General features: G+C 45.3%; 2 protein-coding genes across 6 annotated transcripts in view; both read left to right on the top strand.

Annotated features, from left to right (window-relative positions):
• The first annotated feature begins 831 nt into the window (after positions 1-831).
• Positions 832-8,505, top strand: LOC104129328 (globoside alpha-1,3-N-acetylgalactosaminyltransferase 1). 5 transcript variants are annotated; one of them, XM_035897623.1, is made up of 8 exons: positions 832-999; positions 1,089-1,159; positions 1,750-1,865; positions 2,941-3,003; positions 4,546-4,596; positions 4,695-4,730; positions 6,798-6,932; positions 7,389-8,505. In XM_035897623.1, the coding sequence occupies exons 3-8, from the start codon at positions 1,804-1,806 to the stop codon at positions 8,071-8,073; spliced, it is 1,032 nt and encodes a 343-aa protein (XP_035753516.1). In that variant the 5' UTR covers positions 832-999; positions 1,089-1,159; positions 1,750-1,803; the 3' UTR covers positions 8,074-8,505. The 5 variants fall into 5 exon arrangements, with proteins under 5 accessions (XP_035753516.1, XP_009640545.1, XP_035753518.1 ...); XM_009642250.2 differs by lacking the exon at positions 1,089-1,159; XM_035897625.1 differs by lacking the exons at positions 1,089-1,159; positions 2,941-3,003.
• A 102-nt stretch (positions 8,506-8,607) lies between these two features.
• RALGDS (ral guanine nucleotide dissociation stimulator) overlaps positions 8,608-12,621 on the top strand; it is a 70,862-nt gene continuing 66,848 nt past the window's right edge. Inside the window, exon 1 of the mRNA XM_035897628.1 lies at positions 8,608-11,278. Within this exon, the coding sequence (XP_035753521.1) occupies positions 11,150-11,278 (129 nt within the window). The 5' untranslated portion in view covers positions 8,608-11,149. The remainder of the gene's footprint in view (positions 11,279-12,621) is intronic.

The raw sequence follows: 12,621 nt of genomic DNA, 5'->3' as shown, positions 1-12,621 counted from the left end.
GGGACCTGGACAGACTGGAGAGCTGGGCAGAGAGGAACCTGATGAAGTTCACCAAGGGCAAGTGTCGAGTGCTGCACCTGGGGAGGTCAAACCCCATGCACCAGTACAGGCTGGGGGCTGACCTACTGGAAAGCAACTCTGCTGAGAGGGACCTGGGAGTCCTGGTGGGGGACAAGGTGGCCATGAGCCTGAAGAAGAGAAGACTGAGAGGGGACCTTATCAACACATACAAATATCTTAAGGGCGGAAGTCACGAGGATGGAAGCAGTCTGTTTGCAGTGGTGTCCAGCGACAGGACTAGGGGCAATGGGTGCAAACTGAAACATAAGAGGTTTCAGCTGAATATGAGGAAAAACTTCTTTACTCTAAGGGTGACAGAGCCCTGGCCCAGGCTGCCCAGGGAGGTTGTGGAGTCTCCTTCTCTGGAGATATTCAAAGCCCGCCTGGATGAAGTCCTGTGTAGAATGCTCTAGGTGAGCCTGCTTTAGCAGGGGGGTTGGACTGGGTGATCTCTCGAGGTCCCTTCCAACCCTTGCCATTCTGTGATTTCTGTATGGCATAATAAAGCAAATTAAAGAACTTTTGGCTACCTGTCTTTTTATAACAAAAGAAATTAAAGTGGGAAAATTGCCACTGACTTTTCAGATCCCTTGGCACTGTTGTATGCCTTACCAAGGGCCAGACCAGGAAAGATCTCTGCAACGTTTACTTTACCTTCTCAAAAAAATGCCCTGTACTGGTTCTTCCCACTAACATCAGAGCTACTGCCTGTCTATAAATAGGAGTTTGATAAACAGCCCTTTTCCCCTCCCAGGCTCCAGTCACATGCTGGAAGTGCTTTCCTCTGGAGACTGCGTTACAGTCCCTACAGCAGCAGCCTGGGAAGCTTGCTTTGCAGAAGAGCACTTTATGTGAACGCAGAGGATAGCGAGGAGGCGGAAGTGAGCTTGCACACGGTGGAGACTTCTCTGCAGCACCGCAGTTCTGTATTCGCTAAAGGTAACCATGAATGTAGCCTGCAACAATTAACGCGCTTGTAACGAGCCCTGTTGGAGGCTACATGCCAAGGCTTTGTGTGTTTGCCACAGGACCTGTGGTTCGTACTGTGGGAACCTTTGCTTCCCGGGGAACAGAGAAGGGGTTAATTCGAGCTTTCAAGGTAAAACAGCTGAGCTAGGGGAAATTGATTTTTATGGCTGTTGCAAAAGGAGTTATTTCTTTGACTTACAGAGAAATATCGTTACCCAATATGCATAGTTATTGTCATGTCATGTTTCTTTGCCTGTATCGGACCTCAGTTTGCCTTTCTCCTGCATGCACCTTTGGAGAGAGCTGTCTCTGGCAGTTATTCTTCTGTGAAAAATGAGTTTATTAGCTGAAGCGGTAACTATATTGGTTCTACGTGTCACCTGGTATGACTGGTTTTGGTGAGTTTATTAAATTGCAAAGGGTGTGTGCTTTAGATAAATAAATGGAATCTACAGAAACTAGAATCAAAGTAGAAAGGCTCCCCGTGCACTTGTAACAGTGATTAGATCGCACCGAAATGGAGAGGTTTCTCAAATTGTTTACGGGCACTGCCTCAGTGACTGGGTGGCCTGGCTCCTACAGTCTGGTTCCTGCAGTTCTCATTTCAGAAAGACTGAGTTAAACTGCTTGGAGAACCTCATGCTTCTATAATAAAATAATCTATTTCTCCCATAGAGACATATTTATAGCCAATTTCCCTTGCTTTTTTGTTCTTTGCAGATTGAAAGCTGCTGAGAATAAGAAGTTGCCCTTTCTTCTTCTACTCTAGAAGACATGATTTCCAGGAAATTATTGGGTCCTCTTGTCTGTCTGTCTGTTGCTACCGTGTTTATCTGGTAAGCATTTGCTGGCAAGTATGGTCATACTTAAAACATCTATACTGTGGTAAAAAGAATAGTAGCAGAAAAATATAGGCAGTGCATTTTATGGGAAGTCCCTGTTACAGCTGTAAGAACAGTCATTTGTACAATAAAGTAACACTAGTAGAGGGAGAAGCCTCCGAAGGGAGAGAGAAAAAAAGACCAATTGTGTCTAAATTAGGCAGCTAACACGGTATCTGACTCACAAAGAAATGTTCAAGTGCAGAATATTCCAGTTACGTTTCAGTTCAGGCCTGAAAAGATACGATTATCTGCCTCTCCAGACAGTCCAAACTCACCCCAATGTAACTAGGGATAGCTTTGTAACTATCAAACGTTGTTGCTTTCAAACACTGAGAACGTTTGTAGCTGTGAGGATACTGAGTATGCCTTATAGATTCTCCTGAGCAAACGCAAACATTGTTTGAAATTAATCTGAGATCAGGCATTTCTATTAACTATTAAATTATTAATTATTATTCTTAATTATACTGTATTTCTGATGTTGTAATTTGCTCTTATTTCACATTGTGGGTGGTTGCATTTCACCTGTAGTTAAGTGATCGTATGTAAAAATTTACATGGATTGTGGTCAAAACTGAAGGGAGAAAAAAGCCGAAGCAGCCTGTTTGCATGCTATGCAAATTAAAGAATGCACACGCAGCATTTAGCATTCCAGGAAGTGTCACTATCGCACATCACCATATATTGCATATTTCTCCATTGCTTTATGCATCTCCATTTGCATATGCTTTTCAAAAATGTGTAGACCTACGTTTTGTAGACCACCTGATGTAAATAAAAATACTTAGACCTGATGTTATAAGCTGGATGCCTCTAGACTCATTCTGTCCTGAGCTTTCCATTTATGCCTTAGCAGCAGTATATTGCATTAAAATAGGAATACTCTGGATCCTGCGCTAATTAGTAAAGGAGACGAGCAGTTAGCCAGAATTACTTCTCAAAATCTCTGCCGGATTCTGAGAACATCTTGGAAAATCCTAGAAATCTTTCAACATTACCTATCTTAAATGTTTCTTTGCTATCCCAGGATTACATTTGGGAACGGAAAAGTGCACTTCCTCCCATATTACCTTCCTTGTCCAGAAATCTTGTGAGTATCCCATTTTGTATGTAATTAGAAAATCACAGATCATTGTTACGGGAGCTGTACTTCACTGACAGTATAAATAGTTATTAACAAGTAGTCACTTGTTCTTTATTTTATGAATCTCTAATTAGTCACTCTCTTAAAATGAAATGGTAATAATAAACCTTTTCTGCTTTCGTCTGCTTGCCCTTCAGGACACCTCTGTATTTGTACAGCATGGGTGAGGCCTTGTTTGTCATGATTAACAGGTTAACATTGGCTTTGTTATCAGGGTGTAATCACACACATGTACATGTACACGCAGGATCTCACTGTGCTTTGAGGTGTGGATTAAGTGTCCCAGCTGGCCAGCTGGAGAAACGTAAGTCGGAGAGGTGAAAGGAACACTTGCATAAGGAATTCTGGTAGAGTTAGGAATAACGCCCCAGTCTCCTAATTGTGTTCCTCCTCTTCACTCTGTGATCTGTGCTTGCCACTCACTTTACGAATGCATTTGTGTTATGGCAGCACTTGAGTTGTGGGCCAGAAGCCTGCCCTGAGCAAAATGAAGGGAGGTTGTGGCGAGGTGGGTGTTAGTCTCTTCTCCCAAGTAACAAGTGATAGGATGAGAGGAAATGGCCTCAAGTTGTGCCAGGGGAGGTTTACATTCGATATTAGGAAAAATTTCTTCACTGAAAGGGTTATCAGACATTGGAATGGGCTGCCCAGGGAAGGGGTTGAGTCCCCATCCCTGGAGGTATTTAAAAGACGGGCAGATGAGGTGCTTAGAGGCAGGGTTTAGTAGTGGACAGATATGGTTGGACTCAATGATCTTAAAGGCCTTTTCCAACCACATGATTCTATGAAAGTGTAGCTGCTTCTCCAGAAACCTTACAGGTTTAAGGGGTCAGCTTCGTTGCATGATGCAAACTAATGTACAGTTAACTAACTTGGCGTGGGTCCTAAAAGCTATCTCAAAGCTGCATAGAAGAGAATTTACACTGTGGAGGAGCAAGGTATGTGGTTTAAGTGAATTCATTGCCATATTGGACTGTAGCTGTAACGTGACAAGCCACAGCTTTTCCCATCCTTTATCAAACAAAACAAAAAAATGCAAATAGAAAAGATGATCTCTTATAGACACATAATTTCTCTGAGTGCTGTTTAAAGTGTGATATATTTCAGGTAGTTCAGCCCTCCAGGTGAACAGGAAGAGTTATGCAGGGAATGGAGCACATACATGACCAGTCCTGGCAATCCTCAACGAGCATGTGCTTCCCTAGGTTTTGACCCCTAAACTGATTTACGCACAGACTCAGAGAGTTGCCAGCATCTCTCTGTCCCTGTTCAGTTGTGTGCTCTGTGTCACAATTGTTCCTCGCCTGGCCGCCCTCGACGGCGCGTACAGGCAACGGCTAACTCTCTGTACCCAGCAGAGCAGCATGCGCAGCAGCTGGAGCGAGGCCTTGGACAGCTGTCAGTACAGCAGCAGGTCCTGAAGCTGAACCTGGTTCTTGTTGTAGGAAAAGCATTACAATCCCTTTCTTTTCCCACCCCATCATGCAGCTCCGTAAGACTCCAATATACAGAAGAGAAGGTAATCCAGCTTTACCCCCAGTAAGTACTGGCTTTTTATTTCCTGACCTTTAAACTGCTGTTCCTCTTTTCCGGGCACATTCATGTATAATTCAGTGGATATTTCTTCCTTTTTACAGATTATTTTATCAGCAGCCAAGAGTGCTGGCTCCAACGTAAGTTTCTTTTTTTGAACTTTGTTTCTGCTGACTTTGGTTTGGGTGCTCTGTGGCACTCACAGTTTGAAAGTCCTGGTACACACTGAACTTCCTTTCCAAGGGAAGTCTAACCACATGGGTATGTCTACAGCTGTCCCTGCTGCTACAAGATTGAGTTTAGTCACTGTGTACTTGCCAACATACGTCCTGTAAACTCCCAGTTAATACATCAGCACACACACAGCCTGTCTACATGGTTGCTGCCAGGAACTCTTTTTGAGATGGGGGATATGTAATAGCTGGAAGACAGTGAGAAATGCCTTCTGGAACTGGGTTGTAGCTGTAACCAGCTGTGGGAGAGCTTTAAATCCATTTCAGGGCAAAATCAAGCAAGTGCCTTGTATGACCTTCAGCAATGGTTTCAGCTGACCTGCTGGATCTTACACTGGAACAAATTGCAGGCACTCACACAGACAAGCCTCTGTGAGAAGCAGTCAAACCAGTGGGTTTAAACGGACACGGAAGGTTTCAGGCAGCAGCAGCTAGAAAGTGACTTAGGCAAATGTTCCTTGTCAGCTCGTGTTTGTTAGCAGTGTCCTTTGGACCCGCTCCTATGACCTGACTCTTATCTCTAGCAGTTTGCCTTCAACAGCCACCATTCTTCTGCATGTTAATAAACACACCCTATTAAATCTCTCCCCCTCACCCGCCTATTTCAACAGGACGTGCTAGGACTGACTATTTCTCTCTTCTGTACTGGAATAAATTAATGCGCGAAATCAGCTAGTACGTACTGGGCTAAATGAGGGGAGAAGCGTGCAGCTTTTAGTGCTCTGTGTCTTCTGAAGGGAGTTCACTAGCATGCACTGAGAGGATGCATACCATGGAAGTGAGTCATTGGGAAACCCAGTGCAGCCCTTTAAAATGAAATTTTAAAAAGCCCTGCTTAAAGAAGCAAACTTGCAGATTTCCTTCTCTCTCTCCGCGCCCCCCCCCCCCCAAAAGTGTAATTAACCCAGAAAGAGAACCGCTCACTTAGTACATTTTCTACAAACCAAATTCTTCTTCCTGTATAATTTAATCTTTTAATCATATGCATTAGTATAGGAGGGAGTGAAATTGTTGTTCTCGTCTCCACTCAGACTGAAAGTATTAGACGTGGGTTGAAAGTGTACTGCTGCCTCGGCCATCAGACTGCTCCCCACGGGTCCCTGGGTTTGATTCTTGTGCTATTATTCCCTTGGGAGCATGTTGGTGGGAGCCTGCTTCAGCCTCTGAGTGTGGCTCCCTGTGCTGTGCATGACAAACTTCATTAGCAGAGTGCTACAAATCATGGTCTGGGGCGAACGGGAGCAGGCGAGGGTAAATTACACATCATAAATGACATCTTGTTTTAAAATCAAAAAGGTAAGAAAGAAACCCTGAAAACAAAGAAGAAAGTTGAAATAGCATTGCATAGCTGGAATAGGGCATAATCAGACTCTGCCACACATATATTCAATATTTCCACTACCTACTCAGATTAAGGATTTTCTGTAATTTTGTTACATATTTGAATGCTGGCTCACATAGAGAATTTTAAATTATATCTGAATGTGTTAAAGCTATTTATAAATACTGGAAAAATAAACTGCCATGCCACAAGCTGTGTTTAAATAACAAGCAATGGGATATATTTTTATAGTAATTTTCACATTATTACTTACATTTTAATCTGTATGTAGCAACATGCATCAGACTGATAACAAATATGCATAGCTTCCTGCTCTGTGAGTTCGGTGGTCATGAAACTCTCCTCAGCAGAAAAGTCCTATGAGCTTCAATGAGATTTTAGTAGATCCTCCATTTTTTGCCAATTCATTAAACACCGTTCAGTTTAATCCCAGGAAGTGAAATGTCTGTGCTTGGTAACCTTAAATAAGAGGGCAGGGAAAAAGACCTGAAGATAACACCATCCATAATGAGTTAATGCTGGTACTCACGCTCTTCTTCTAGCTGCCTTTTTAGTGTTTCTTTCCCGTTTACTGGCCTTGGAACCAAAAGGAACAGTGACATTTCATTAACATTCCCTTTCTTTTCCTTCAGGCGTCAGGATGTGCTGACAGTCACACCGTGGCTGGCCCCCATCATCTGGGAAGGAACCTTCAATTCTGAGATCCTAGAGAGTGCCTACAGGCCACTGAATCTCACCATAGGGGTGACAGCCTTTGCCGTTGGAAAGTAAGTGAACAACTCAGTGGGCACAGTCCTTGGGTTGATGTATTTCCTCTGTGGAAAGGTCATTTTGGCTTGTCTTGGCCTCAGCAGAGCTGAAATCTGTCCCAGTCTGTAGTAAGCTTTTATGCCCATGTGTTGTGTCCATAATCATACAAGCCTGCATGATAAGAGACTTGGCACCCAAGGTACCTGAAGCATGGTCAGTATTTTTGAAGAACTAGCGTGTGCCTTGGGAATTAGAGCTGTAGTTGGGTGGCTGGCTGGTCAAAGCAGGGATAATCCACTTGTTCCTCGTCCTCCACTATACTTTTACCTGTTGTGTGTATAGTGTATGGATCCTTGCAGCAATAGCTGGTCAACACTATTCATCCCTTGTCTTCCATTTATTAAAGTACCCTTCATAATCCACCATGCATCTCATTGTCTCTGCTGTGCTGTCCACGTGTTGTGTCTGCACAGATACACAAGGTTTGTGAGCCACTTCTTGGAGTCAGCAGAGAAACACTTCATGAAAGGCTATCGGGTGAACTATTATATCTTCACTGACAACCCTGAGGCAATTCCTGACGTCCAACTGCAACCTGGACGAAGGTTTGCCATTGTGCCCATTAAGAAATACCCCAGCTGGCAAGAGATCTCCATGCGCAGGATGGAGGCCATAAACAAGCACATAGCAGAGACGATCCATCGGGAGGTGGACTACCTCTTCTGCCTGGACATTGACATGGTGTTCCACAACACCTGGGGGCCTGAGACCCTGGGTGATATAGTCGCAGCCATACACCCTGGCTATTTCAATGTCCCTCGAAGCGAGTTCCCTTACGAGAGGAGGAACTCTTCAGCAGCATACATCCCTCATGAAGAAGGGGACTTCTACTACGGAGGAGCCGTGTTTGGAGGGTTGGTCAAGAAAGTCTACGAGTTCACCAAGACTTGCCACATGACCATCCTGACAGACAAAGCCAATGGGATCATGGCAGCCTGGCAGGAAGAAAGCCATCTCAACAGGCATTTCCTCTCCCACAAACCCTCCAAGCTGCTTTCTCCAGAGTATTTATGGGATGACACGAAACCAAAGCCCCCCGAAGTTCACCTCATACGTTTTTCCACAGTGGTTAAGAACTACAAAGAGATAAGAGATTGACCATCGGATCCCTGCAGAGATGCCCTCCACACAATCAAACCCACTGATTATATTAGCTTGCACAGAACATGCCCCACCCTGAATTTCTGTTCTCAGTGTGAACAAACTGAGAAAGGAACATGTGGATAGTTTCTCTGGAGAACAGGAATCTTAATGCATTTCAGAAGCAGCAGCCAAAGTGGAGGTGAGAATGAAAAGGTTTCTAGGTTCCTAATCTTTGTAAATACAAACATCCTGCTTGAGGCTGCAGCACACAAAAAGGCATCCAAAGGCCAGTTATCAAATGCAAGGCTGTCCTTATAGCAAGGCTGCAGATGCCTTTGCCTGACTGTTTTACTGAGGCCTAGCAGAAGCTTAGTGAGATCGAAATTGTATTTGAGATTCCTGTGGAGAAGGAGAAGACGTAGCGTTTTAGTAACAACCTTTTCATTTAAAAAAAAAAAAAAAAAAAAAAAGAATTTTGCAAGGCAATAATTGTTCATGCATTGTGATTTAAACTCATACCCTTTATAAGGATCAGGAGGAAACTTGCACTCGAAGCAAGTTATCCCTGACTGGCATGCAGCAGGATTTCTCGGACCTTCTCAGCAGAGAGCTGGTGCCAGCCATCGCCAGTAAGAACTCTGGTCTGACAGGACCAATAGTGTGAATTCATATAGCAGTTATCTTCCAAATTCCAATCTGTGTTTTGGAGACCTGAGTTTAGACAGAACTGGCACAGATTAGACCCAGACTGAACTTTGGGTTTATTTCAATCACAGATGTGCTCTGAACCTTTTCCCTGGTTCACATGTCTCTGTAGATCATGTCATCTTTTCCAACACAGAAAATCTGGTATTGAGAGGTTCATGTTCCTATCCGGTGCTTCAGTCCTTTCCAACTTTTGTAAGCTCTGTGAAATAAATTGGCTAGAAGCTGCTGGAACTGACAGTAAGGGCTGATGGATTCCCAGCAAACAGGGTGATTTCATTTTATAATGAAATGCTCTAGTGAAACTGTGAGTTCAGTCTAGAGCTGGAATTAGGCTGGGGTTAACATTTTCTTTGCGTGAATGCGATGAGAAGCTGAAACAGGCGTTCTGCAGCCTTTAAAGCCCGACAGCTCACTCGGGTGAACAGGCCAGGGGGGCCAAAACACAGGGGAACAGCCACGGCTTGCAACGCCGACTGCGTAACTGTCAACTGAGGTCACAGTGTGGAGGTTCAAGTGCCACCTCCCTTGCCGCAGCACGCCTGCCATAAACATCTTCTCCGTTACCTCCCGAGGCACGCTACGAAGGGCTGTGCAAGTCTGTGCCACGCTCATTTAATGTGAGCAGGGAGAGAGAGCACAGGGAGCAGCAGAGAACGGCAGTGCTGTACGGCATGGAGAGGAGAAGCAGGGGTGAAAGGGCTAAGCTGACTGTTTCTGAGGAACAGTTTAAAAAAAAAGAAAGAAAAAATGCTCATTTGGCAGGGAGAGAGAAAATGGGGAAGAGGTGCCTGACTGTTCTTGCTTCTCTTCACAGGATAAAGTCGCTGTATGGCAGTGTATCAAGCATTCAAAGCTTTAGGGGCCCACCACTGATTGCAGATGACTTCACAAGCCATTGCAGTTCTGCGTGAGCAGGCTGAAAATGGCACTTGCCAGTGTCATTGTAGGCATTTCATCTTCCAGATTACTAATCAGAAAAGCCTTCGTGGTACCCATAATATAGATAGGGTACACAAACTACCTCCAGCCCAAAACCCCTACTGGCAGCTGGGTCTGAGGATTCATGCTTTATCCAGCAAGGGGTCTGCCTTATTATGTTTTCTCCAGACTGTTCTTAGTGCTGGAGGAAGACACCCCTGTACGTAACTAAAACAGAACTGAATCTCCTGGACGATGTCTATGTTTGGTAACCAGGCACATCATCGAAGCCAAAAGGGTGAAGAAAGATCCTTATCCAAACATTTCCAAAAAGATATATGCCTACCAAACCCAGGATTAATACCGTATATTTCTTCTTTGTAAAACAGTTGTGTCTGAAGGCCGTGACTGAAACTAGGGTCTCATTATGCCAGTTGCTATATATATGCATAGGGCTGCTTTTACGAGCCAGAAGGAACTGTCGTGTCTGGTCTGCACAGGACAAGCCAGATAAAATTATCTCCTGATGTCACTATAAAGCTCAGGATCCAGAGCTGGGCTGTGCTAGAGCGCTTAGAAAAGCATTCAGATCCAATAAAAACATGAAGTGATACAGCAGCCACAAATCCATAGATCAGCCGTGCCAATGGCTAATTCCCCTGTGCCGATGGCCAATTCCCCTTATGCCTTAATTCTGCTCTAAATTGGTCTGTGTTGGCAGCCTGTATTTGCAGCCATCAGGCTTCATTCTGCCATACTAAATTACTTCAATTCCTCTCCAGATATTCAGAGCCTATACTAAATCCACCACGAGAGGAAGTCCTCCAGCACAAATGATGTGTGATTTAGGGTGGTCTATGTTTCTGGGGTACCTGTTCCTGAAAAACTTTTGTGAAAGGCTTGGTCTCTGGCTCTGCTTCCTAGCCACCTTTTGGCCGAATCCAAGACCCTGTGATTGACGCAGTAACAGCCTGATTTGTGCAGTGCCAAACGTTTATTTTCCTGGCAGGCCTGCAGCTTCTCCCCTGGGGGGAGGTCTTGTGTCACATATTACGTGACACAGTTCTGCTCGACAGGGCTGTGATTTGAAGCAGTACCTAGAAACTCCCTGTGTCTCCAGGGAGCAGAAGAACGTGAGTGCAGAAGCACGCTCCCCAGCGCGCTGTGGGAGACACTCCCTGAACCAGCTCATGCCCTCCTCTAATTAATGAAAGTCTGGACTTCTGTTGTCATCTCCTGCTGATTAATCCCCTTCCCCCAACACCAGCAGCAAGCTCTCCTTCTCTCATTTGGCTTGTGCAGCCTGAGGCTGGTGGGCAGTGCGGGAGCTTCACAAGGACCTATATTCTGACCTGAATTCCCCACCAACCTCCGTTGCTCAGTGGGGAAACTGAGGCACGCGGTAGCAAGGCAGCAGACTGGCACTCTTGCATGTGAGGTCTTCCTCCACTCGCCACAGGGGACGATGCTGTCTCATGTGTCCTTGTGCCAAGGGAATTTGGACTTGGAAACACGCACGCAGTACTGCATGAAAAATGAATCGCCACGTGTAAATAAATTATCAGCAGATCTCCGATCTGATCGTGCTTTCAGGGTATTTCTGACTCAAGCCCCCTTTGTCCTTAAGCAAGCCTCGGATCAGTAGCTTGTTGCCTTCCCAAGGGCCCCTTGTTCCTTCCATCCCTTTCTGCTCGGCTGGAACAGACTCATCATTCATTGTCCCTCTAATTTAAGAACCCATCTGACAGGCTCTTTCTTTCCTTATCCTGGCTGGTGACTTGCATGGTGCAGTCATCCCCAAAGGGAAAACTTCTCTGGGGGGCAAGAACCAGAAACTTCCAGCACTGAATGTGATCCTAGGTGGGGCCAGACCGTGATCCTCATTCTCCCCACTGATAGGGCAAGAATAATTTCCAGTAAGCCAGACTTGCACCCTTTTTCACTCCTGTTTGAATTTCCCTTAACCCGCCACAGGTGGTGCTGCCTGATACTATTGACCAGAAATGTCATTTTGAACCACTTTGATATGCAGCAATAGTTATGAAAGGACTGGCCTAGTCAAACCTTCTCTGTGTGAGATCTGTGGCTGGGGGGGCATGGAAATTAAATGGCCTTTGAGCAGACACAGACGAGGAAGGCTAAGGACATCCGTTACGTGTTCCCTGCACAAAACCAGCTTGGGGAAGAGCCATGTGCATCTGGCTGGCTTAATGCAGCAAAAGCAGCACGGTGGTAGAAAGGAGCTGGAAGGCTGTGAGCTCCGTGCCAGGACGGCTGGTTTTACTCTCCAACCCTTCGTCTTACCTGTTTAGCCTGTGGCTTTTCAAGGAGGGGACTGTCTCTCGTTCTGTGGCTGCGCTTGGTCGCTCACTGCTGAATGTGAGATACACAACGCGAGTTTGTTTCTTAGCAGGGATTTGCTCTAGTCTCAAAGGGCAGCTCCAGGCACCAGGGTTACTATTTTCTGCCCCCTGCTCTGCTTCACCTCGCTGCCCCAGTAAGTCCCCGTGGGATCGCAAAGGGGTGGAACACGCAGAGAGCAACAGCTGCTCTCCAGGTGGCGTGACAGGGACGGTGACAGTGATGGTGACAGTGACGGTGACGGGTGCTTTCAGGGACAGCAGGAACTGGAGAAGGAATTTACAGGAGTGGGTTGCACTTTACTCACGTTAAATCCCCAGTCCTGCTCCACACAATCAAATAATTTAGGAAAGCATTGCTGGCAAAACGTATCAAAGCAGTGACTTTTAAATGTCTACCTACCCACCCGACCCCCTCCTTTCTCGAAGAGTAATGCTGTACTGACTTGACTTTTCTTGGGCTATATTTAGATTAAATATAGATCCACCAAATGTCGCTGTTTCATGTAGAACTAGTATAAAGCCGTATGAATAGAAAGGCAGCTTTAACCAGAAATCTGCTGCTTACATGGCCACC

This window comes from Egretta garzetta, unplaced genomic scaffold (assembly GCF_000687185.1).
Source record: "Egretta garzetta isolate BGI_Z169 unplaced genomic scaffold, ASM68718v1 scaffold417, whole genome shotgun sequence".
Taxonomy (NCBI): Eukaryota; Metazoa; Chordata; class Aves; order Pelecaniformes; family Ardeidae; genus Egretta; species Egretta garzetta.
Note: the sequence above shows the minus strand (reverse complement) of the source record. Positions and strands in the feature narration are given on the sequence as shown.

Excerpts from the sequence above, each read along its gene's own strand:
- LOC104129328 (XM_009642250.2), top strand. The coding sequence starts at position 1,804 with ATGATTTCCAGGAAATTATTGGGTCCTCTTGTCTGTCTGTCTGTTGCT. Across the intron at positions 3,004-4,545 it reads CTTCCTTGTCCAGAAATCTT|CTCCGTAAGACTCCAATATA; the intron begins GTGAGTATCCCA and ends CCCATCATGCAG. Across the intron at positions 4,597-4,694 it reads GTAATCCAGCTTTACCCCCA|ATTATTTTATCAGCAGCCAA; the intron begins GTAAGTACTGGC and ends TCCTTTTTACAG.